The sequence below is a fragment of the Plecotus auritus genome (genome assembly GCF_963455305.1).
Source record: "Plecotus auritus genome assembly, chromosome: 7".
NCBI classification, from domain to species: domain Eukaryota; kingdom Metazoa; phylum Chordata; class Mammalia; order Chiroptera; family Vespertilionidae; genus Plecotus; species Plecotus auritus.
Genome location: NC_137774.1, coordinates 70,815,613 through 70,837,309, shown reverse-complemented (window position 1 = coordinate 70,837,309; position 21,697 = coordinate 70,815,613). Strand labels below are relative to the sequence as shown.

The 21,697-nt window shown below is 53.7% G+C and overlaps 4 protein-coding genes and 1 long non-coding RNA gene across 10 annotated transcripts; 3 read left to right on the top strand and 2 right to left on the bottom strand.

The window, feature by feature from the left end:
* Positions 1-960: 960 nt before the first annotated feature.
* LOC308253300 lies at positions 961-1,437 on the bottom strand. The gene is made up of 2 exons (XR_013961122.1): positions 1,345-1,437; positions 961-1,091 (listed from the first exon to the last, which is right to left on the bottom strand). It is a non-coding gene; the product is annotated as an uncharacterized lncRNA (long non-coding RNA).
* A 25-nt stretch (positions 1,438-1,462) lies between these two features.
* RPS2 (ribosomal protein S2) lies at positions 1,463-3,641 on the top strand (the record flags this gene model as incomplete). 3 transcript variants are annotated; one of them, XM_080679362.1, is made up of 8 exons in its annotated part: positions 1,463-1,576; positions 1,743-1,922; positions 2,005-2,094; positions 2,382-2,489; positions 2,743-2,916; positions 2,996-3,155; positions 3,348-3,439; positions 3,524-3,641. In XM_080679362.1, exons 2-8 carry the CDS (start codon positions 1,746-1,748, stop codon positions 3,602-3,604), a joined length of 882 nt encoding a protein of 293 aa, XP_080535488.1. In that variant the 5' UTR covers positions 1,463-1,576; positions 1,743-1,745. The 3 variants fall into 3 exon arrangements, with proteins under 3 accessions (XP_080535488.1, XP_080535486.1, XP_080535487.1); XM_080679360.1 differs by lacking the exon at positions 3,524-3,641 and having other exon boundaries at positions 3,348-3,523; XM_080679361.1 differs by lacking the exons at positions 1,463-1,576; positions 3,524-3,641 and having other exon boundaries at positions 1,606-1,922; positions 3,348-3,523.
* Positions 3,642-3,682: 41 nt separating this feature from the next.
* Positions 3,683-5,944, bottom strand: NDUFB10 (NADH:ubiquinone oxidoreductase subunit B10). The gene is made up of 4 exons (XM_080679363.1): positions 5,622-5,944; positions 4,416-4,554; positions 4,098-4,237; positions 3,683-3,843 (listed from the first exon to the last, which is right to left on the bottom strand). The coding sequence occupies exons 1-4, from the start codon at positions 5,767-5,769 to the stop codon at positions 3,740-3,742; spliced, it is 531 nt and encodes a 176-aa protein (XP_080535489.1). The 5' UTR covers positions 5,770-5,944; the 3' UTR covers positions 3,683-3,739.
* RPL3L (ribosomal protein L3 like) lies at positions 5,282-16,318 on the top strand. Of its 4 annotated transcripts, none has more exons than XM_080679359.1 (10): positions 5,282-5,462; positions 8,719-8,911; positions 11,029-11,197; positions 12,411-12,546; positions 14,192-14,378; positions 14,470-14,630; positions 14,837-14,938; positions 15,445-15,540; positions 15,765-15,884; positions 16,178-16,318. In XM_080679359.1, the coding sequence occupies exons 2-10, from the start codon at positions 8,872-8,874 to the stop codon at positions 16,232-16,234; spliced, it is 1,068 nt and encodes a 355-aa protein (XP_080535485.1). In that variant the 5' UTR covers positions 5,282-5,462; positions 8,719-8,871; the 3' UTR covers positions 16,235-16,318. The 4 variants fall into 4 exon arrangements, with proteins under 4 accessions (XP_080535485.1, XP_080535482.1, XP_080535483.1 ...); XM_080679356.1 differs by lacking the exon at positions 5,282-5,462 and adding an exon at positions 7,984-8,237; XM_080679357.1 differs by lacking the exon at positions 5,282-5,462 and adding an exon at positions 8,103-8,237 and having other exon boundaries at positions 15,496-15,540.
* Positions 16,319-16,520: 202 nt separating this feature from the next.
* On the top strand, positions 16,521-21,093 carry MSRB1 (methionine sulfoxide reductase B1). The gene is made up of 4 exons (XM_080677684.1): positions 16,521-16,802; positions 18,694-18,842; positions 19,186-19,300; positions 20,232-21,093. Exons 1-4 carry the CDS (start codon positions 16,748-16,750, stop codon positions 20,261-20,263), a joined length of 351 nt encoding a protein of 116 aa, XP_080533810.1. The 5' UTR covers positions 16,521-16,747; the 3' UTR covers positions 20,264-21,093.
* The last annotated feature ends 604 nt before the right edge of the window (positions 21,094-21,697 follow it).

The following is a 21,697-nucleotide window of genomic DNA, read 5'->3' as shown; positions in this document are numbered from 1 at the left end:
TGTGTCTAGCCGGCAGCTTCTGACCCCTGGGGCTGAGGAGCATCCATTTCACCTAGGGGAGTGGGCCGACATCACAGTGGCATTGTCCCAAAGCAGGCCAATCACAGTCCTGGCCCAGGGCCCACTGGGACTCTGCACCACCTGGCTCTTAACTGCCCTCTAAAAGGGCACAGACCTGGGGTAGGTCCCTAAAGCCCCTGCCTTGGTGGTGGCTGACAGCTGATCCCCAAGCAGCACTAGGCCAGGATTCAAACTCCTACGGACAGTATCCTCAAGACTCAGGCTTCAGCAGGAATGAAGGGATGGCTCCCCTCTTCCTCCTAAAATAGTGCTGCCTTGGTGGCTAGATCTCTAAGAGCTCAGGGGCTTTAGGATCTAAGACCCAAGGTGCTCCAGGATACAGATCAGGGAAATGAGGACCAAACTGCCACTCAACCTACAGTAGAGGAAGAGCTAGCCTGTGGTAAAATCTCTGAGTAGGTAGGCTCGGACCATCTGGGCAGGCCTATGAGAAAGGCATAGGGAAGTCAATTCCAACCTGAGAGACAAGCATGTTCCAACATGTAAAGCACAGAACAGAAAAGTGTATTTCCATACCACTGAGTGGTTCACTCATCAAATCCTAAAGACCCTAACCCTGTCCTGCGTGAAGTTACGAAGGAGCCACTGTTTGAACTGTGAATCTTACACTCCTATCCTTGCTAATGGCTAGCAGGCCCCGCGTAACTCCTATCAAGCTCAAGGTACTTTATCTGCTCTCCTGTGGGACCTTAGGAGTCACCCACCAACCTTGGAGACGCTAAGTTCTACGCCTGTGTGGCATCAGAAGTAGAATAGGGCTGGCTAAGGAGGAAGAGGTGTCCTACACGGGTCTCTCCTTCACAGCACACACTGATCTTAGGGTCAACAGATGCATTTTCCAGGATTACAGGCAGGGGACCAAAAACACGCACATGCACGTGAGTTAGACCAACAGCTTTATTAAAAAGTTAAGACAAAATAAATTAAGTAGATAAAAAAGAGGACAGCGAAGTCCCTCTACTGCCCCGATCCTGGCGGCGTCGGCCTCAGGCTTGGGGCACCTGGGAGTCCTGCGGGCAGAAAACGGGGTGAGGATCTGATATCAGAGCACGCGATCCGTAACACCAAGGGCCGCGGCGCGTGTCGGGGCCTGGGTTTCACCTCCCCACATCGAGTGGACAGTGAGCTGAGGCCCCCGGTGGCTCTGGGCGCCGAATCTCACCCACGGTCACGGCCAAGGCCGCAGGTGATTTTCAACCAACGCCGATCTCCCGACCACCACCCAGCGACATATACCACCCAGAAGCAGATCCGCGGACCTACCTGCAGCCTGTGAAGGAGCGCGCAGCCGAGCGGCAATTTATAGTGACTCCGAGAACCCGAAGACGCGCAGACGCACACAGAGCTGACGAGGTCCCGTGAAGCCAATCACAAGCTGTCTTATAGGCCCTTGGAACACTCGCGATAGAGATGGTGCAGTCTAGTTCTCGCGGCACTTGGCGTCATATAAAATCTCCCTCTCAGGAATCTTTGTTCTTTTTTTCCGACCAAACACGTGAGTGTTCATTCTTATTGGTTTGGGTCCGGGCCTCAGCGGCGGCGATCCACGGACATCGGGCTGGACCCGGGATGGTGTGACCGCGTCTTGGGCGGGAGGGAGCCCTAGTCCAGGCGACCGCGAATGCCAGGGCCTTGTTTGTTTTTTTTGTCGCTCAATTTAGCAAATGGCGGATGACGCCGGTGCTGCGGGAGGGCCTGGAGGCCCCGGGGGCCCCGGAATAGGAGGTCGCGGCGGCTTCCGTGGAGGATTTGGCAGCGGCATCCGGGGCCGGGGCCGGGGTCGCGGCCGGGGTCGGGGCCGAGGCCGCGGAGCCCGTGGAGGCAAGGCCGAGGACAAGGAGGTAGGTCCGGGCTATGCGCGCCAGACGGCCCCGTGGGCGGCACCGGGCATTCTGTCTTCCTCACGGCGCCTTTTCCCTCCAGTGGATCCCTGTCACCAAGCTGGGCCGCCTGGTCAAGGACATGAAGATCAAATCCCTAGAGGAAATCTATCTATTTTCCTTGCCCATCAAGGTAACGCGTGGGTTCTTTTTTCCTTGGATGTTAGGTAGGTGCAGCTTTGGGGAGTCTCATTTGGTCTCGGGTTGAGGGATGACATTTATTGAGGGGCCCCGGGACTTCATAGGTTGTGTGAGTGTGTGGGTAGTCAGTCTCTGACGTTGGGTTATCAACCTGTAAAGGAAAAACTAGTCAGTCAGAATACCAGTTCTACAAGGAAGCCAAGTTAAGTCTCCCAGTGACTATGTTCGGATATGGTATTTATTTTAATCGTGTTTTTCTACAAATCTCATTTCTCGCAGGAATCTGAGATCATTGACTTTTTCTTGGGGGCATCCCTCAAAGATGAGGTGTTAAAGATCATGCCTGTGCAAAAGCAGACACGTGCTGGCCAGAGGACCCGGTTCAAGGTATCCCACTGATCGTGTGTTTTCCTGGGCTGTCTCTGCCAAGGGGCTTTGTGAGACTCTCTCAGCTCTGCACTGTTACACTTGTTTTCACACGTGTGACTTTCGTAATAGGGAGAGAGAGAAAGGACCTCCTCAGGACCTCAGGTTGGCCTCATAGTGGCCAGCCTTTCCTGAGGGGCGCAACAGGCCTTGGGTGGCGGTTACTGATTCTGTGCAGAACAGTGGACCACCAGCCACTTCAGTTTCTTCACAGGCATTTGTCGCCATTGGGGACTACAATGGACATGTTGGTTTGGGTGTTAAGTGCTCAAAGGAAGTAGCCACTGCCATCCGTGGAGCCATTATCCTGGCCAAGCTCTCTATTGTGCCCGTGCGGCGAGGCTACTGGGGAAACAAGATCGGCAAGCCTCACACGGTTCCTTGCAAGGTAGGCTGGGTGGTGGTGACTGATGGGGGGTCTTCAGTGGCAGAGACCAGGCCCAGCTTTCTGACTCCAACCCTTTCAGGTGACTGGCCGCTGTGGCTCTGTACTGGTGCGTCTCATCCCTGCCCCCAGGGGTACGGGCATTGTCTCGGCCCCTGTGCCTAAGAAGTTGCTGATGATGGCTGGTATTGATGACTGCTACACCTCGGCCAGGGGCTGCACTGCCACCCTGGGCAACTTCGGTAGGCGGCCTACACAAGGGCTGTGACCTCTGAGCACTGCTTAATCACAATATGGGTGGTTGGTGGCCAATTTTCAGGGAGAGGAAAGCCCTAAAAGCAAAGTAACCTCTCTTCCTAGGAGTGGGACAGCTTCTGCCTACATCTGAAGTCTTGTGTTTTGGGTAAATCCACCAACCCTTTTACCTTTTTTAGCCAAGGCCACCTTTGATGCCATCTCTAAGACCTACAGCTATCTCACTCCGGATCTCTGGAAAGAGACTGTGTTCACAAAGTCTCCCTATCAGGTACTGCCTGCCCCCACTACCTTGTTAACCAATGCAAATGCAGCATGTCTGGCTCTACAGCGAAAGCCTTGTCTGTCTTTCTAGGAATTCACTGACCATCTTGTAAAGACACACACCAGAGTTTCTGTGCAGAGGACCCAGGCTCCAGCTGTGGCCACCACATAATTTTATATAAGAAAAATAAAGTGATGATTTAAGCCTGCTAATAGTTGCCTTTTATTTAGGCTCATCAATGAGTCAAGGTTGAGGGCTGAAGGTGATTTTATTCAGCAAGAAACAGTCATTCATGTGGAAGGGGACTCAATGAGCAGCAGCCTCTTTCGCAGCTTTTCTCTCTGCAAGCATCCTCTGCTTCTGTTTTGCCAGGCACTTCCTGGCTGAATAATGGGCGCCTAAGTCGTGATCTGGGAAGAGATGGGAGAGTCATTGGGCCACTTCTGCCATAATGTGTCAAGTAGTAAAGTCAAGCATCCAAGACAATTATTAGGCAGAAGGGACCTGGGGCACAGTGATAATTCCCTCTTACACCCTGCAAGGCTTTGGGAAACCATGGGAAAGTACACTGATTTGAGAACTGATTATTCCAGTGCCCACAGCTGTTAGGAATAGAGGGTTGGCTAGCAAGCAGGAGGGTCAGGCTGAGATGAGGCTCACTCACAACGGTCCTGGTAGGCCTTGGCCACCTGTGCGAACTGCTCCACCTCCTTAGCACAATTCTGCCTGTAGCTCTCACCTTCCCTCTGCTGACAGGCCTTCAGCCTTTCCTGGATAATGTTGACAATTTCTTGATCAACTTTGCTGAAAGAAAAAGGAACAAGAAAGGTGGTTTACAAAGAATCATTTCTCTGCACCCCAGGAGAGAATGAAAGCATGGGTTGGATGGGGCATTCTGTCCTCACCCCCTCCACCCCCAAGATCTTAGGCATGATATGGCCGCTGTGCAGGGCCCTGTTCCCCAGTCAAGGGCAGGACATACTAGTCTCTTCTCCACTGCATTTCTGCTTCAAACATGCACAAGACATCCTTTTCCTTGCACTCGGTGATGTCTGGCACCCGGCGGAACTCCCGGTGGTAGTAGTAATACTTGTTTTTTGCATGCTGCTGCTCTATAAACTCTGCAAAGAGAAGCCCCCAGACACAGGTTCCATTGGTTTGGTCAGGGCACGGTTTAGATGGACTCTGCTTTATTGCTAATAAGCTGTAGGAGGGGCAGATTTCCCTTTCTAAACTTTTACAAAGACTGGCAAGTGGACTAACTCCAGTGTAGGCTGGAAAGGGCGACTAGGTTTTACGGAGCTCCCTGTTAACTGTCCCTGCGCCCCCCGCCTCCCTCCACAACCCTATGGGGCAGGTCCTTATTTACAGATGGGACTGAGAGGGAAGGCAAGCTGACTGAGACTCTCATAGAGCCAGCAGCAGGGATTCCAATCCCAGTTCTGCCACCACTCACTTGGTCTAAACTTGCCCATAGGGAAGTTAACAAGTTGGACCAGGGAATAAATAGCAACACAAAGGGAGTGGGTCCACTGCCTTTTCCAGACCTTGGCGGTCTGGTTTGCTGAGTTTATTCTAACAAAAGAGCACGCCATGCAACCAAATGTTTAATGAATGAAATTGGTTGGTTAAATTTTTATGGATGAATTGCCTGGCACTAGTGATTGAGGGCAGAACGTATTCTTGCTGCCCCCCCCCACCCCCCCATCGGGGAGGGCTGAACCACAAACTGGGCAACAACTGTTTTAAACTTGACATGGAGCAATTTGGGCACATTTTGCAGGCATGCAGAGGGTTAGCAAAGAACCCCTTCATTTCAAAACCCGTTTGCTGACACCTACTGTACACAACGCAGAATGGGAAGCGTGCAGGGAGACGGGTCTTAACAAGCCCCAGGACACAGATGATTGCGATAGGTTGTTTAACCCCTAATATTTGGGCAAAGGGGGAGACCAGGATTGCATGGAGAGTCCTCCAAGCGGTGGGAACCGGAGAGCACTGAGGGGTTTTGGAAGGGGGCGTCCCTGAGGTAAGGCCTAGGGGTGTAGTTGGGGGGGTCTAAGTAAGCGATGAGGCCCGAAGATCTACGGGTGGGCGCCCCGGATTGCAGCGGGGTGTCCAGGTTAGGCCACGAGTTCCGTAGTACCGGGGAACTCGGGGAGCAGCGGGGACCGGGTGGAGCCCGTACCTCTCACGAGGGTCACAGGCCGGTCCACGAGGAGGTCGAAGGCCTTTGTCAAATAGGTGATGGGGTTGGGCAGCGAGGTTTGCGGCGAGGGCGCCGGCGTGCGGCGCGGGGGCTCGGGGTACACGTCCTTGTCCCAGCTGTCCGGCATGGCGGCGGCTCCCGGCGGGATCAATCTCGGGGACACTGTCCCTGCCTGTACCTCAGTAGCGCGGCCTAGTCCGCAGCAAAGGACGCCCGAGGGCGGCTGCGCCTGCGCAGGGCGGGCGGTGCTCGCGAGGCAACATGGGACTTGTTCTAGACACGCCCACCTTTGGGCTCGGCCACGCCTCACAGCGTGGGTGCCCCCTCGTGGGACTGAAGCGCCAATGCACATGTGGCGCCCTCCCGGGGTTTCTATGGAGTATCCCTGTTTACATTCTAAAAATAAGCCCTAGCCGGTTTTTGCTCAGAGCGTAGGCCTGTGGACTCAAGAGTCCAGGGTTCGATTCCGGTAAAGGGTACATGCCCGGGTTGCGGGCTCCATCCCCAGTAGGCGGCGTGCAGGAGGCAGCTGATCAATGATTCTCTCTCATCATTAATGTTTCTCTCCCCGCTCCCTTCCTCTCTCTCTAAAATGCAATAAAAATATTGAAAAAGAAATAAATAATAAAAGGAGAATGAATAAGTAAACTATTAAGGCCTGTGCCAAGTGTAGTGAGGAATAAGATGAACACAGCTGGGCTCTCCTGGAGAACTCAGGGCAGTAGAGCAACCAACCAACCACTTGTAAACAAATAACACCAACTCTTCCAGGATGCCTCTTGGATTGCTCATGTCCTACAGGCTTCTCTGGGAGGCCTTTCTTGGTGGGCCTGCCTGGTGCAGAGCAGAAGACAGGGCTTGCCCCTGAGAGTCCCCTATTATAAGGAGAAGTGGTTCCTATTTTGGGCACAGGGTGCTCTGGTCCTGCTCTGATGGTTTCATCCTGTTCCTCAGCACTGTTGTGTCCCTGAGGCACCTCTACTGACCAGGGTCCTGCTGGCTGCCCTCTGTGATCTCCACACCTGGCATGGCCCCTGGCCAGCACTAGGGAGGGTGCTGGTCATTTTCTGCCCAAAGGCTGGGCCAGGAGACACAGAGCCATCAACTCTATGGACACACAGAATCTGGAATCACAGAAATGCCACCTCTTCAAATCATGAACTCTTGGAAACACACACTGTCAGACCCAAAGAATCATAACATTGGCCTGCAACCTCAGACAGAAAAGGAAACCCAATGTAGGCAGGGCTGAGCCGCTGCCTTTGCTATGATGACTTGATAGTGCTGAGGTGAGGACCTTCTGCTGCTGCCTGGGAGCAGAGGGACTCAAAGATCATGCAGCAGAAGCAGAAAAAGGTAAATGAGAGGGAGGGACCCAAGTAGCTTTGTGGCTCTGTGTCCAACCCTCCTGCCCTTGGCCTGTGTGCCTAGAGCCAGTCCTATCACACCCACATTTCCTATAGCACTCTAGCACCAATGGCATTCCTTCTGCCCTGAGTCTGCAGCAGTTTCTTCTATGCTTCATTCCCTCAGTGGAAGGGGTTACCCCTTCCCTGTGATTTTATTCCCTTGGGGCTCAGATCAAAGTATTAAAAGTAGTTTTGTGCCCTACCTGGTTTAGCTCAGTGGTTGGAACGTCGGCCCACCGACTTAAAGGGTCGCAGGTTCGATTCCAGTCAAGGTTGCAGGTTCCTATCCTTGGCCCCAGTGGGTGTGGGAGGCAACCCATCCATGTGTCTCTCTCACATCAATGTTTCTCTCTCTGTCTCTCCCCTTCCCTTCCACTCTCTCTAAAAATCAATGGGAAAAATATCCTCTGGTGAGGATTAACAACAACAAAAAGTAGCATTGTAATTAGAAACCAACAAAAACAAAGAGTTGTGATATTTTTGTAGCACAGGATCTTAGCACTAAGTGATGCAAAATCGCAGACCCTCAGAAACGTCTTAGGCCTATAAAACTCTGGTTCTGCAGCTACAGAACTTTATAACCATAGAATCTTTGTATCAAAAATAAGAGCTTTCAATACCCCTTTCATTAGAAACTTCAGCCCATAAAAGTATCTAAATGTTCTTGGATTACAACTATTACAGTCAAGGGATCCTGATATTGAATCAGGGCCCTGGGGATCCCTCCCCATCTCCCTGCAGCTCAGGCTCACAGTACTCAGGACAGGATGCCTCAATGTCAGCAACCTGAACTCAGACCCTCATCTCCAGCAGCTGCACGAGAGAAGCCCCCCGGGTGATTTTCTTCTGTCTCCCACCAGGCCAAGTTGTTCCTGGGAGCAAGTCTCACAAGAAAGAAAGCAAAGTGGGCGTGACCTGTTTCCAGGGCCTTTGAGAAAAGGAGTGCCAGCCTTGGCTCCAAGTGTCCCCATGCCCATTTGATGTCCCCCCATCGCTCCGCCCAGGCCAAGCCCGCTCCTGGCACTAGAGTCCATACCCGCCACCCCGCCACGGGAGATGACCAAGCTCTCCTGCCAGGGGCTAAATCTGGGATCTGGCTGTTGTGTGTCCTGGCCCTGCCACTCGACCTCCAGCACCTGACAGGGAGGCCCCTTTCTTTCCTGACCGGCAGGGATCAGCGGCCATGGTCAGTAGGCTGGGGGGCTGGAGCTGGACCAAGCCAGCTTTCCTGGGAAGGGGCAGGTGGGCTTTAGGAGCTTCCCCCAGCAGGGATAGTCCTTGGGCCTGTAAAGGAGTAGGGGATTGGAGAGGATCGCAGGTGCCAGAACTTGGACTGCCAGGCCTAGAACAGGCAAGAAGATGGATGGATGGCAGCAGCCCCCTGTCTCTGTAACCCTAGCCACAATGTGGGCCTATCTCTCCTGGACCCAGCCAGGCTGAGCCCACTGAGGCAGAAAACCTGTGGATGAGGAGGACTTGCTGCTAACTCCATTCATAAGACACTGTCCCTGGGCCAACCTTCCCCTCCTTTACTGCAGACAGATGGAGGCACTGAAGACCACCGAGCATCAATATGGGGTCTCTAGCTCCTTTCTCTGGGTTGGGACTATCCAACCATTTTCACCTGAGTGACCCCAGCTCTGACCTCCATCTTCTCTTGTCCTCAGTCCCACCGGAAGTTCTCTGCCCCTCGGCATGGACACCTGGGCTTCCTGCCCCACAAGAGGAGCCGTCGGCACCGGGGCAAGGTGAAGACATGGCCTCGGGATGACCCCAGCCAGCCTGTGCACCTCACAGCTTTCCTGGGTTACAAGGCCGGCATGACACACACTCTTCGAGAGGTGCACCGGCCAGGGCTCAGTGAGTGGCCACAGAGGGATCCCCAGGGCGGGGGGATTTGGACAGAGTACCTCTGCCTGCCAGGAGATCTGGAGAAACTTCCAAATGCTAGAGATCAGGATTGGACTTCAAAAGGGGAAGTGACCCAGGAAGGGAAAGGCCCTGCCTGTGGGAATGGCAGTCCCTGGAGGTGGGTTCTGTCATTGCCCTCAGTTCACAGATGAGGAAATGGGGTGGTTATAAGACTTGCCAGTGGTGCCGAAACCGGTTTGGCTCAGTGGATAGAGCGTCGGCCTGCGGACTGAAGGGTCCCAGGTTCGATTCCGGTCAAGGGCATGTACCTTGGTTGCGGGCACATCCCCAGTGGGGGGTGTGCAGGAGGCAGCTGATCGATGTTTCTCTCTCATCGATGTTTCTAGCTCTCTATCCCTCTCCCTTCCTCTCTGTGAAATATCAATAAAATATATTAAAAAAAAAAAAAAAGACTTGCCAGTGGCCCAGTTAGTAAGTGGAGGAGCTAGGAGTCAAAGGCAAGCACCCAGTTATATTTATTGTCTTGGGGTCGTTATAATTCACATGTTGTTGTAAGAAACAATACAGAGAGATTCTATGTGCCCCTCACCTAGTCTCTGCCAATGGAAAGCTATATGTCACAGCAGGATGCTTGTTGATCCATGTTTCCCTAGTTGTGTTTGCGTGTGCACATGTGTATTTAGTCCTATACAGCTCTGTCATGTGTACATGTGTGTACCCACCACCTCGGAATATTCCACCCCATATGGGTCCCCCTGGTGCCCTTTTATAGCCACAGCTACCCTCTCCCCCAAACTTTTGGCAGCCACTCACCTGTTTTTCATCTCTTCTAATATATATATATTTCTTTTAATCCTTTTATCTTTTTAAAAAATTATTGATTGAAAGAGAGAGGGAAAGAAACTGATGTGAGAAAGAAACATCGATCAGTTGCCTCCCACACATGCCCGACTGGGGATCCGAACCCACAACCTGGGTGTATGCTCTGATCAGGAACTGCACCTGCTATCTTCTGGCGTACAGGACAGTGCTCAACCAACTGAGCCACATCAGCCAGGGTTCTCCTAAATGTGTATGTGTGTGTGTGTGTGTGTGTGTGTGTATACATATGTATTTTAAATAAAAATATTTTTATTGATTTTAGAGAGAGAAGGGAGAGGGACAGAGAGAAACTTGATGTGAGAATTATCATTAAACTGCCTTCTGCATGCCCCATACTAGGGATTTAGACCAGTGGTTGGCAAACTCATTAGTCAACAGAGCCAAATATCAACAGTACAACAACTGAAATTTCTTTTGAGAGCCGAAAACCGACTTCTGCTCATGGGCCACAAAGTTTCAATTGCACTGTAGCTGCGCGCCCGCACATGGTATTTTGTGGAAGAGCCACACTCAAGGGGCCAAAGAGCCGCATGTGGCTCTCGAGCTGCAGTTTGCCGACCACTGATTTAGACCATAACCCAGGCATGTGCCCTGACTGGGAATTAAACCGGCAACCTTTTGGTATATGGGATGATGTACTCAACCAACTGAGCCACACCGGCCAGGGCTCCCAATATATTTTTTAAACAAAGAACTTCTTTTACTTTGTAATAGCCTCAGTAATAACACCTATAAAACCATGGGTTCTGACAAGTTACAGGTTTTTTTCCTAGAACTCATCAACATACATTTGTAACTATTAAAATAAAAAAATGATCATTTATGCCCACTAAAGGAGGCCTAACCCCACCCTTTGGGGGATGCTGCCTTGGCTGTTGCTCTCCTAGCCAACTCCCAGATGGTCTTGTGGGGAAACTGAGGCAGGGAGCAGGTCAAGCCTTGCCTGAGATCTCAGAGTCAGAGCTCGCATGGACCAGCAGCCCTGACCAGCAGCTGCTCCATGCCAAGGCAGAGAGGGAGAGAAGGGGCAGGGAGCAGGCAGGCTGAGGGCTGGAGGTCAGTGAGGGCTCTGGTTGAGAGGGTCTCTGTACCCAGCAGCCCTGGGGCTGTGGTGCTCCGTCCTCCCTCAGGCAGGAGGGACTGCAGTTGGTTCTTCCACTCTGTCTCCCTCACCCATGGGCTCTGGAAGCTCTCCTCCATGCCTGTCTCTGGGTCTCATCCAGAAATTTCCAAGCGGGAGGAGGTGGAGGCTGTGACGATTGTGGAGACGCCACCTCTTGTGGTGGTGGGTGTCGTGGGCTACGTGGCCACCCCTCGCGGCCTGCGGAGCTTCAAGACCATCTTTGCAGAGCACCTCAGTGATGAGTGTCGCCGGCGCTTCTACAAGGACTGGTGAGGGTCCTCCAGGCAGACCCTGTGTGGGCTGGTGGGGATGGGTGGGCCCTTCACTCCCCATCCCTGTGTTGGAATGATGGGGGTGGACAGGAGGAGAAGTGTCAACAGTATGTGAAAGGCAGGAAAGTGTGTGTGTGTGTGTGTGTGTGTGTGTGTGTGTGTGAAAGGATGCCTTCAATTCAGTAAAAGATGAGTATTAGGAGTCTTGAGAGGAAATTGGGATAGAGGAAAAAGAGGAAGCAGATATTCTAATCCTCAGGGTTAATTAAGGGACTAATTGGATGAAATGTCAGAGTGGGCTCCGAGCTTCCTAGCAGCCAGGGTGAAAAGGGAAACAGCCAACTGACAAGCTCTTCTCATCAGAAAGAAAGGCATTCTCAGGCCTCAGTCTTCCCTGGTACAAGTCAAGCTCCCCTCCCTCACACCTGAGGCACCTCACAGGCATACCCCTCCTTATGTAGGCACAGCCCAGCCCTGGCCCTCTATGGGCCCTAGAGTCAGAGCAGGCCCTGTGACCATAGAGCCTAAGAGGCCATACCCAGGTCAGCCCCTTAACCCCACCCCTCACCTTTAGGCATGCCACAGACACCATCCAATTGAAACGGGAGTGATCCCTGCATCTTGGGGCTCCTGTGAAGATTAGATGGACAAAGTGGGTCAAGGGTTCAAGAGAGAAAGTGCTTGGCAAATGCCATCTGGTCTTGTTTTCTCTATTTTTATTGTTTTCAACTTGCCCCTCATCCAGAGACTTTGACCTTTGTGAGCCTTGGCTTCTTCATCTGTAGAATAGGGATTATGGTGTCTATCAACCAGAGTTCCAGTAAGGGTTAGGAACAACGTGCAGTACAGCTGTTTGCTTCTGAAGTGAGATCAGCAGCCATATCGGTGTGGGCAGGTGGCCAGCATGCCCCTTTCCCAAGCTCCTGCACATCTGGCACTCACCCGCAGGCCCTAGGAGCCAGGGAGAAGGCCTAGCTTACAGAGGAGGAAACTGAGGCCCATAGAGGGAGGGACCGTCTGTGCTTAAAGGTGGTGACTGGAGCAAGCCCAGGGACTCCAGGGAGGTACTGGCAGTGGCCTCCCCCAGGAAGGAAAGGCGGAAGGAAGGGGACATTTACTGTTCTAAGACCCTGTTTGGTGGGTGGCAGGTGGGCAGGGCCCAGGGAACCACCCAGCTGGCCCCTTTGAGCACCCTCTGTGCATGGCTCAGGCACAAGAGCAAGAAGAAAGCCTTCACCAAGGCCTGTAAGAGGTGGCGTGACGCCGATGGCAAAAAACAGCTCCAGAAAGACTTTGCTGCCATGAAGAAGTACTGCAAGGTCATTCGGGTCATCGTCCACACCCAGGTCAGCCCTTTAACCTCAGCTCCCCCTCCCCCACCCCAGCTCCAGGAGCCCTGGCAAATGTCAGCCTAAAAATACTGTGAGTCCTGGGCACAGGACCAAAGGGTTGGCTGTCTGTAGCTCCAGAGATGAAATGCTGGCTGCCAGTGTGCTCTGAGGGCTATGGGCATTGCCCATGCCCGGTGGTCAACCAAGGTCCTGAAATGCCCCAAAGGGCTTGGGTCTCCTGCCAAATGCCCGGTGTAGAAGGCCAGCTGCCTCCCTGTGGGTTCTGCTATAAGTGTGTGTGCATCCACATTTGTACATGGCGTCTGGCTTGATGTGGGCTGACATGTTACCCTCTGGCTTATTCTGGAACATTCCTTGGTGTCTAATCCTCAGGGAAGCCTTTCATAGGCCCTGAGTAGGGGTACTCCCTCCCTACCCCCAACCCCTGCCCAGTTACTCTCATACTTGCAGTTCCTAGTTACCTGTGTCATTGGTTAATGTCCATCTCCCTTGAGCTCCTTGGGGGTAGGGGCCACGCTGCCTGTTCAGTGCTGTGTCTCCAGAACCCACCAAGAGCCTTGTATGCAGTAGGTATTCCATAAGTACTCATTGCTGAGCACTCTGCTGTGACCTAACCGAGTTCCTGCTTCCACCTGTGCATCCCTGCCTGCTTCCAGCCTGTGCCACACAGAGCAGCAGCCAGAGATGTTTAAAAATATGAATTAGATTGCATTAGACACCACACTTGGGGATAAAACTCAAGTTCCTCCCTACAAGACCTGCCCGGCAGGACGCTGTTCATGTCTGACTCCTTGCTCCCCATGGTAGACCAGTGGTTCTCAACCTTTCTAATGCCACGACCCTTTAATACAGGTCCTCATGTTGTGGTGACCCCCAACCATAAAATTACTTTCATTGCTACTTCATAACTGTAATTTTGCTACTGTTATGAATCATAATGTAAATATCTGTGTTTTCCGATGGTCTTAGGCTCTACAGCAGCGGTTCTCAACCTGTGGGTCGCCTAAGGCCACCGGAAAACACAGATATTTACATTATGATTCATAACAGTAGCAAAATTACAGTTATGAAGTAGCAACGAAAATAATTTTATGGTTGGGGGTCACCACAACATGAGGAACTGTATTAAAGGGTCGCGGCATTAGAAAGGTTGAGAACCACTGGTAGACTCTAGACACACTGGTTTCCTTTCTGTCCTCCCAGTTCCTCAGGATCTTCCCTGTCTCAGGGCCATGGCATATGTGGTTCCCTCTATCCCAGAAGCCTCAGATGTTCACCTAGTGGCTCCTTCTTATTACTGGTGTCACCTCCTCAGAGAAGCCCTCCAGGACCACTCTATGTGCAATGACTATTCCCTTCCCCACTAATAGTCCACCAGAACACTTAGCCCTCTTCAAGATACTTGGCTTCTGTTTCCCAACTAGATGGTGGCTCTATGAGGACCAGGACCCTGTCTGCCGCATTCTATGCTGCACCACAGTGCCTAGCACAGGACATGGCACATAGCCAGATCAGGCATGGGAACATCTACTGAATGAATGCAGGCATGCCACTCTGCTAGTGGTCACAGCCAGTCATGCGGTGTCTGTAAATGCGGTTTTGACCCTATGGGGACTCACTGGCATGATGTATCCTGCAGATGAAGCTGTTGCCCTTCCGGCAGAAAAAGGCCCACATCATGGAGATCCAGCTGAACGGCGGCACAGTGGCTGAGAAGGTGGCCTGGGCCCAGGCCCGGCTGGAGAAGCAGGTGCCAGTGCACAGCGTGTTCAGTCAGAGCGAGGTCATTGATGTTATCGCTGTCACCAAGGGCCGGGGCATCAAAGGTAGGGCTGGGTAGGGATGGCAGTTCCTGGAAGGCTGCCTGAAGGGGATGGGGCCAGACTGGCCTCAGCCACCAGCCCCTCCCATCGGTAGGGGTCACGAGCCGCTGGCACACCAAGAAGCTGCCTCGGAAGACCCACAAGGGGCTTCGAAAAGTGGCCTGCATTGGCGCCTGGCACCCTGCCCGAGTGGGCTGCTCTATCGCCCGGGCTGGGCAGAAGGGCTACCACCACCGCACGGAGCTCAACAAGAAGGTGTGATCCAAGTCCTGGTGACGGGGGAGGGACGTTGTGAACAGACCCCAGCCGGTGGGGTACATGACCCAGACACTGCCCATTCCCCAAAGGCTCCGATATGCACCCACCAGTGCTTGGGTTTAAGCCCACATCTGATGGGTGTGGACATAGTGCTGGCCCCAGAGGTCACCTGCTGCCCTCAATGTGCCCTGTCCTCCTGGCAGATCTACCGCATTGGCCGGGGGTTCCACAAAGAGGATGGGAAGGTGGTTAAGAATAACGCGTCCACCAGCTACGACTTGACTGACAAGTCCATCACGCCGCTGGTGAGGCTGGGCAGCCAGTTTGGCTGAGGGGCCTGGTGAGCATGTGTGGGGTAGGTGTGTGTGGTGTTGTGATGCCCCAAGAGCTCAGGCCCCACTAAACCCCTTCCTTCCCACACTCTCTGAGCCTCCTCTGCAGATAGCTTATACTTCAACTGCTGTCACGGGGTGCAGCGTGCAGCAGCTCTGACTGTGGCCTTGGGGACAGGCTGCCGGGTTTGAATTCCAGCTGCAATATGTGCTGGAGCAGGTGACTCCACCCTTCCGAGCCTCAGTTTCCCCCTGAATAAATGCAGATTGTTAAATGATTTACTGTGGGAGAAGACCTAGGGTGTGGCTCAGAGGCTGCTTTGATCAGTGATAGAGGGTCATTCTTGGCCAGGGGCCAGCTCTAGCTCCTTCCAATTACAGCTGAGCACGGGAGTTTGGAAGATCCTGGAAGGCTGCCTGGAGGGGATGGGGCCAGCTACCCCTTAACTCAATCTGGATCCTGACCCACCTCCCCACAGGGTGGCTTCCCTCACTATGGGGAAGTCAACAACGATTTCCTCATGCTGAAGGGTTGCATCGCGGGAACCAAGAAGCGGGTCATCACACTGAGGAAGGTCAGGGCAGGCAGTCGGTTGGGAGCTGGGGAGCAGGAGCCCCATGGGCTTTGCGAGGGGTGGGTGGCTGGCCTGCCCTGTCCTCCAGCCTGTTCAGAAGAGGGGCAGTGGATGGGGAAAGCAAAAAGAAAGGGGTTCTGACAGGAGATGGGTGGGTGGATTGGGGGTTACTGGAGGGGGTGGAAACCTCCATCTTGAGGATCTCCTTTCCCACGGATCCCCAGTCCCTCCTGGTGCACCACAGCCGCCGGGCCCTGGAGAATATTGAACTCAAGTTCATAGACACCACCTCCAAGTTTGGACATGGCCGCTTCCAGACAGCCCAAGAGAAAAGGGTCTTCATGGTGAGTCCCCCCATCTCCCTCCTCTGGAGCTCAGACCTCACATTCCACCTGCTCCAGAGTGGGGAAGCTGGAGCAGATTGGAGTGGCAGGGTGCCCCCTGCACTCATCCATAGGAGGTGGCTTTTAGGAGTCTAGCCCTGGGCATTAATTCTTGCTGGAAAAGAAGGTAGGCGGGGGACTACCATGGGAGGTGCCATCAGAGCCGGCTCTGGGTGACTCAGGCGGCTGGCCAGGGGCAGTATTCTGAGCCAGACCCCTGTGATAAAAGCTTCTCCGGCCCCCCACTCCCACAGGGTCCCCAAAAGAAGCATCTTGATAAAGAAAAGCCGGAGACCTCGGGAGACTTGTAGGAGGCTTGGGATGGACGGAGCCTGAAAGAAGCGCGCGAGACCCCGTCTGTTCCCTTTGTCTAATAAAGGCTGGAGACAACTCTTCTCGCGGTGTCTGAATTGAGAGCGTGGAAAGGCCGGTGACGACCTGTGGCACGGGCTAAAGCGCCGGGGCAGAGAGAGCACACACCAAACCCAGCGCAGCTCGGCGCGCCCCCTGGCGCTGGCCCGCGGGAACGCAGCACAGGAGCGGTCCTCAGGACGCGTCGATGGGCAGGGCCTGCTGGGAAGGCTGGAGGAGGCGGGTTCTCGGGAGGGTGCAGGCCTCCTGGAAGGGAGGAACCCAGAACTCTGGTCCGATTGGTTCCCGGGAAGGGGCGGATCCTCCGGAGGCGGGCCTCGCGGCGTCCCTGGACGTGATTGGTCTCCTGGAGGGTGCGGGGCATCGGGTGCGGGGCTGGGTGCAGGCTCGCGGTCGGTGGCCTCAGACCTAGGTGAAGCGAGCAACGTTCGTGCTGCGGTCCGGTCGACGCCATGTCGTTCTGCAGCTTCTCTGGGGGCGAGGTTTTCCAGAAGCACTTTGATCCGGGTACAACCTGTGACCTCCTGGTAGAGCAGCGGGGCGGGGGCGCGCATTAGAGGGGCCGTCGCTGCCCTCGGATGGTGATGGAGCCCTGGAGTCCCGGGAATGGGGCGGCGAGTGGGACCGCGCGGGGAGGAGCGCGTGTAGATAAAGGGGATCACGGAGGAGGGAGGAATCTGGGGGGCTCGGAGAGTAGGGGTACCTGAGGGGAGGAGGACATTAGAGGGGTTCACTCTCCTCGAGGAGGAAAGCCTTTGAATGTGAACGTGGCCGTTTGCGGGGGAATCAGTGGGGTCAGGGTACATGGGGTGGTGGGGCTCCGGGTCAGGATCTGGACTTCAGAGGGACGCGGTGGAAGAGGGTCTTGTCCAGGGGCAGTGGCTGCTCCCTCTCTCTGATGTTTCCCCCGCCCTTTCCCCGTCCCCGTTTCCTGGGACCCGCGAAGTAAGCCGGAAGCACAGAACGTCCCGTTCAGATCCGAATGTGCTGGCCTTGGTGCCTCCCCCACCTGCCCAGGGCCCGGGTTGGGTAACCAGGAGTGGCCAGTGTAGTGAAGTTTGACCGGACAGCCTGGGCGGGGTGGGGGGAGTGGGTCTGGGAGTGGTTTGTGGCATGGCCTGCCCTCAGCACAGGCTCCAGGCTCTGAAAAGCCCTGCTGAGCCCCCTTCTGGGCTGTGCTGCTTGGTAATGGACTAATTTGGTAAAAACGTGCCATAGGCAAGACTAGGGCAGCAACTTACTTGGGATGGAATCTGTTGGGTATCAGCTCTCCAGAGGACTAGGCTCTGATACTCAGCACCTATGGATATCTGCTGTGACAGAGGACCCTCTGGGCAAAGCCATTCCCTGAAACCCTCCGGCTCTGGGACCCTCAGGCTGCTCTGCCACGCCAGTAACTGCAGCAGCTCCTGGTTCCTCTTTGCTTCCTCCTGCAGTTACTGGTAAAGGTTGAGTAGTTCAGGGACTCCAAGGGAGGCTGTCCCTGGGCCAGGAAGTGGGTAAGGCATACCTGCTTCCTGTTCTGCAAGTCAATTCCCCCTTTCCCCCCCATCAAAGTGCTCTTTTGAGGATAGGTTAAAACCTGTTCTCCCTGGCCCCCTGTCTGGTCTGGAGGCCTTTTCTCTGGAGCCATTCTCTTTGGACAGGGAGAGCCAGCCAGTGGCTGTGGCTGGGAGTCTAGCTCAAGGCTTCGCTGAGCAACAGGACAGCCACTTGGGAAGGGAAGGGGGCGTGGTGGTGCTGGCCATGTCATAGCCTCCCCTGTGTGGGGCCTGTGAAGGGTGAGAGTGCTGTGCCCTCATCAGACTTCCTGGTTGCACACCCTCTAGCTGAGTGGTTTGCATCACTGAGCTTCAGGTTCCTCATTGTACAATGGATAGGTCTGTATCACAGGGCTGTTGAGAAGAGTCGATGAAATAAGAGTGAAAAATGACTTTCTTGGTCTCTGGCACATATTAAGAACCACTAAATGTGCCCTAGCCGGGTTGGCTCAGTGGATAGAGCGTTGGCCTACAAACTGAAAGGTCCCAGGTTCGATTCCGGTCAAGGGCTCATGCCTGGGTTACGGGCTCGATCCCCAGTAGGAGGTGTGAAGGAGGCAGCCGCTCAATGATTCTCTCTCATCATTGATGTTTCTATCTCTCTCTCCCTCTCCCTTCCTCTCTGAAATCAATAAAAACACAAACAAACAAACAAATTACCTACTTAAAAAAAAAAAGGACCACTAAATGTGAACTCAGTGGTGTGTCTTCCCCAATTCCCAGGTGGGGGTGTGGGGAGGGTGTGCATCTCACTCTGCGACTGGGGAGAGTGCTACGTTTTACTGGGTCAAGGATTTGGGAGCTCACCCCAAAGAGGCTGGAGGCAGCGTCTTTGCTTCTGCCTCTCCTGCCTCCAGGTGTCTACGTGTGCGCCAAGTGTGGCTATGAGCTCTTCTCCAGCCGCTCAAAGTATGCGCACTCATCCCCATGGCCAGCCTTCACGGAGACTATCCATGCTGACAGTGTGGCCAAACGCCCAGAGCACAACCGGCCTGAAGCCTTAAAGGTGAGTGGTAGCAGTAGGGGGTGGGAAGGGGGGTATTGGCCACTCCTTCCATCCTTCTGCTCCCCCTGCAGCTCTAGGGGCTTAGAGTCTGTCTATCCCAGGCCTCCTGCCTCAGCCAGGGAAGCTGCTACCCCAAACTATGAGACAGCCTGGGGTCTTGGTGGGAACAGGGAAATAGGACGACTTTCCTGTGCAGGCTCCAGGATGGAGGTCAACCTCTCCCGCCATCAGTTACCTTGGAAATGGGCATGGGGAGGACATTGTCCGCTGGTGGCAGGTGGGGCCATTGCTGTGGTTGTTTTGTGGCTGGAAGCTCACGTGGCTGTTTTTGTGCTCTTCCCAGGTCTCCTGTGGCAAGTGTGGCAATGGATTGGGCCATGAGTTCCTGAACGATGGCCCCAAGCAGGGGCAGTCCCGCTTCTGAATATTCAGCAGCTCACTGAAGTTTGTCCCTAACGGTGAGTTTGCCATCAGGCAGCTGGGTATAGGCCTGTCATACGTTTTAGAGGCTCTTGGCAGGGGACATACTCTTTTCATCCACTTACAGTGACAGCATGGGGGAAAACAAAGCATGCTGCAGGGCTTCCCATGGCCACCCCAAAAGACAGCTGCAGGACAGGGACAGAGGAACAGATGTCCTGCCTCCTGTGCCTGGTTGATCACATGTATCCACAAAAGGGACACCTGAGGGTGAATGAGGCAAAGGATTTTCTCCTGAGATCTGGCTCTTCCCCCTGACTAGAGTGGGAGGCAGGGCTGGGCGAAGGCTGAGGGTTAAGGGCTGTGCACCTGGGGCCTGGCACGTAGTAATAGCTCATATAGGCACTTCTGTTGGCAGTATTCTTATTATTCGTAGTTTGTTTTGGGGAGTTGTATTTCATTTTCCTGCATTTTATCTGAGTTCAGCCTCTTCTCTGGTCTTTGCTCTCCTGGTCACACAAATGCTCACAAATCACCTCATGTCTGTTTGCATACCCAGCCATCCTCAGGACTACTCCCAAAACTTTGTAGCTCAAATCCCAGTACCTTACTTGCCACCTGCGAGACTGTGGCTAGTCCCTAGTCTGTTTCATCCTCTGTAAAATGGGGCTGCTGACAGCGCCTGCTTGCTGCATCATTGAGGTTAAACTAGGGTGTCCATCGGGGCTGGTGCATGATAAGGTGCGAAAATGCTTTTGTCCTTTTGTAATAATTTATCCTCTGTCTGCATGCAGGAAGAAGAGGCTCTAGGTTGTGATGGGGCACACAGACTCCCCTAAGCTGGGTGTCTGGGTCCTCTTAGCTCCCCTGGCTTGCAGGCTGGAGTGGAGGGTGTTAGTGCAGGGGATAGTATCTGAAACATAATTGAGCAAGGATTGTTTTTTCTCCCCCCTCCTTCCTTTCTTTCAGACAAAGAAACTTCTGCCTCCCAGGGGAAGTAGATGGGCAGCCCTCAGCCACCCCACATGGCCACTGCAAGGTGGCCACTCTCTGTCCACCCTTACTTGGAATTGAAACCTTGGACATTCATACAGGGAAGGGGGTGGCTGAAACATCAGAAAGGTTCCCAAGGCCTTGACTCTGCACTGGTTCTCCTTCGGAAAAGTACTGGTTTGCCACCTATGGCCCATATCCTGCTGCCAGGATGGGCCTGCAGGGCCCAGTATCAGCTCATCTTGGCCTCAGGGAGGTGGGTTCTAGGCTTGGCTCATCTGTGAATGACACTGCACCCCACCTTTACTTCTTCTCAGCCCACTGCCCGCTTCCTGCCTGTGGGGCCCAAATCTGAGATGGACTCTGGCCTTCACCAAGGCTGGTGCCCATCTACTGAAGCCGTGCCAGGAGACAAAGGCGGCTCCAGCCAGCTGCTCCAGCCTCAGTCACTGCATGATTCACTCTGGTTAAACCCTTCCAGGCAGCCAGAGTGTTGAAGATCTGTGACTTGTGGTGGGAGTGGGATGAGGGGACAGACCTTTGATCTCTCAGATACAAGAGGAGAAATTCTGAACCATGTTTCACAATCTGTGTGGCTGTTGCTTGCCTCACTTGGACTGAGGAAAGCATCTATTGCTCCATTACCTTGATTGCTCAAAGTTGGGGTTCCTGGAGCTCACAGCCTACAGTCCACACATTTCCAGGGCACAGTGGCCACGCTTCATTGCACATGCACTGAAGTTCTTGCCATCTGGGAGGGTGGGTGATGCTGAAACCCTCCTTCCCATCTTGAATTCTCTCTGGAACAATTAGGTGATGAATAAACAAATGAAACCCAGCCCTGCTCTGTTTATTAACAGCATCAGAGATGCCAGGGTACAAGGGTCAGGCTTTGCACAATTGTTTCATTTGTTCCACAAATATTTATTGAGCATCTGCTTCATGCTAGGTTCTAGCCTTGGTGCTGCGGATGCAGGCATGTGCAAGACAAATGGGGCCCTCAAGGTCTTATGGCATATTTGAGGAGACAGTAAATTCATGTCAGATGATGAGAAGGGCTGTGAGCAACTACAGCAGAGTAATGATGCCAGGATGTGTGGAGGGGGTGATCAGAGGACTGTGCTTTGCCTCCAGTGGTCAGGGAGGAGGGGTCATCTCAACACAGCAGTGACAGATGAAAGAAGCAAGGAGGAGAGCTTCCCAGGTAGAGGAGGCACAGCATGTGCTAAGGCACTGAGATGGCAGTGAACATGGCATGCCCCAGGCCTTGTAGGGGGAGGTGTGCTATACTCCAAAAGAACTACAGATTTTTTTTTTTTTAAATATATTTTATTGATATTTTACAGAGAGGAAGGGAGAGGGATAGAGAGCCAGAAACATCGATGAGAGAGAAACATCGATCAGCTGCCTCCTGCACACCTCCCACCAGGGATGTGCCCGCA

Excerpts from the sequence above, each read along its gene's own strand:
- NDUFB10 (XM_080679363.1), bottom strand. The coding sequence starts at position 5,769 with ATGCCGGACAGCTGGGACAAGGACGTGTACCCCGAGCCCCCGCGCCGC. Across the intron at positions 4,555-5,621 it reads GCCTGTGACCCTCGTGAGAG|AGTTTATAGAGCAGCAGCAT; the intron begins GTACGGGCTCCA and ends TTCTCTTTGCAG. Across the intron at positions 3,844-4,097 it reads CAAGGCCTACCAGGACCGTT|ATCACGACTTAGGCGCCCAT; the intron begins GTGAGTGAGCCT and ends ATCTCTTCCCAG.
- RPL3L (XM_080679356.1), top strand. Across the intron at positions 14,379-14,469 it reads CAAGGGCCGGGGCATCAAAG|GGGTCACGAGCCGCTGGCAC; the intron begins GTAGGGCTGGGT and ends TCCCATCGGTAG. Across the intron at positions 14,939-15,444 it reads ACAAGTCCATCACGCCGCTG|GGTGGCTTCCCTCACTATGG; the intron begins GTGAGGCTGGGC and ends ACCTCCCCACAG.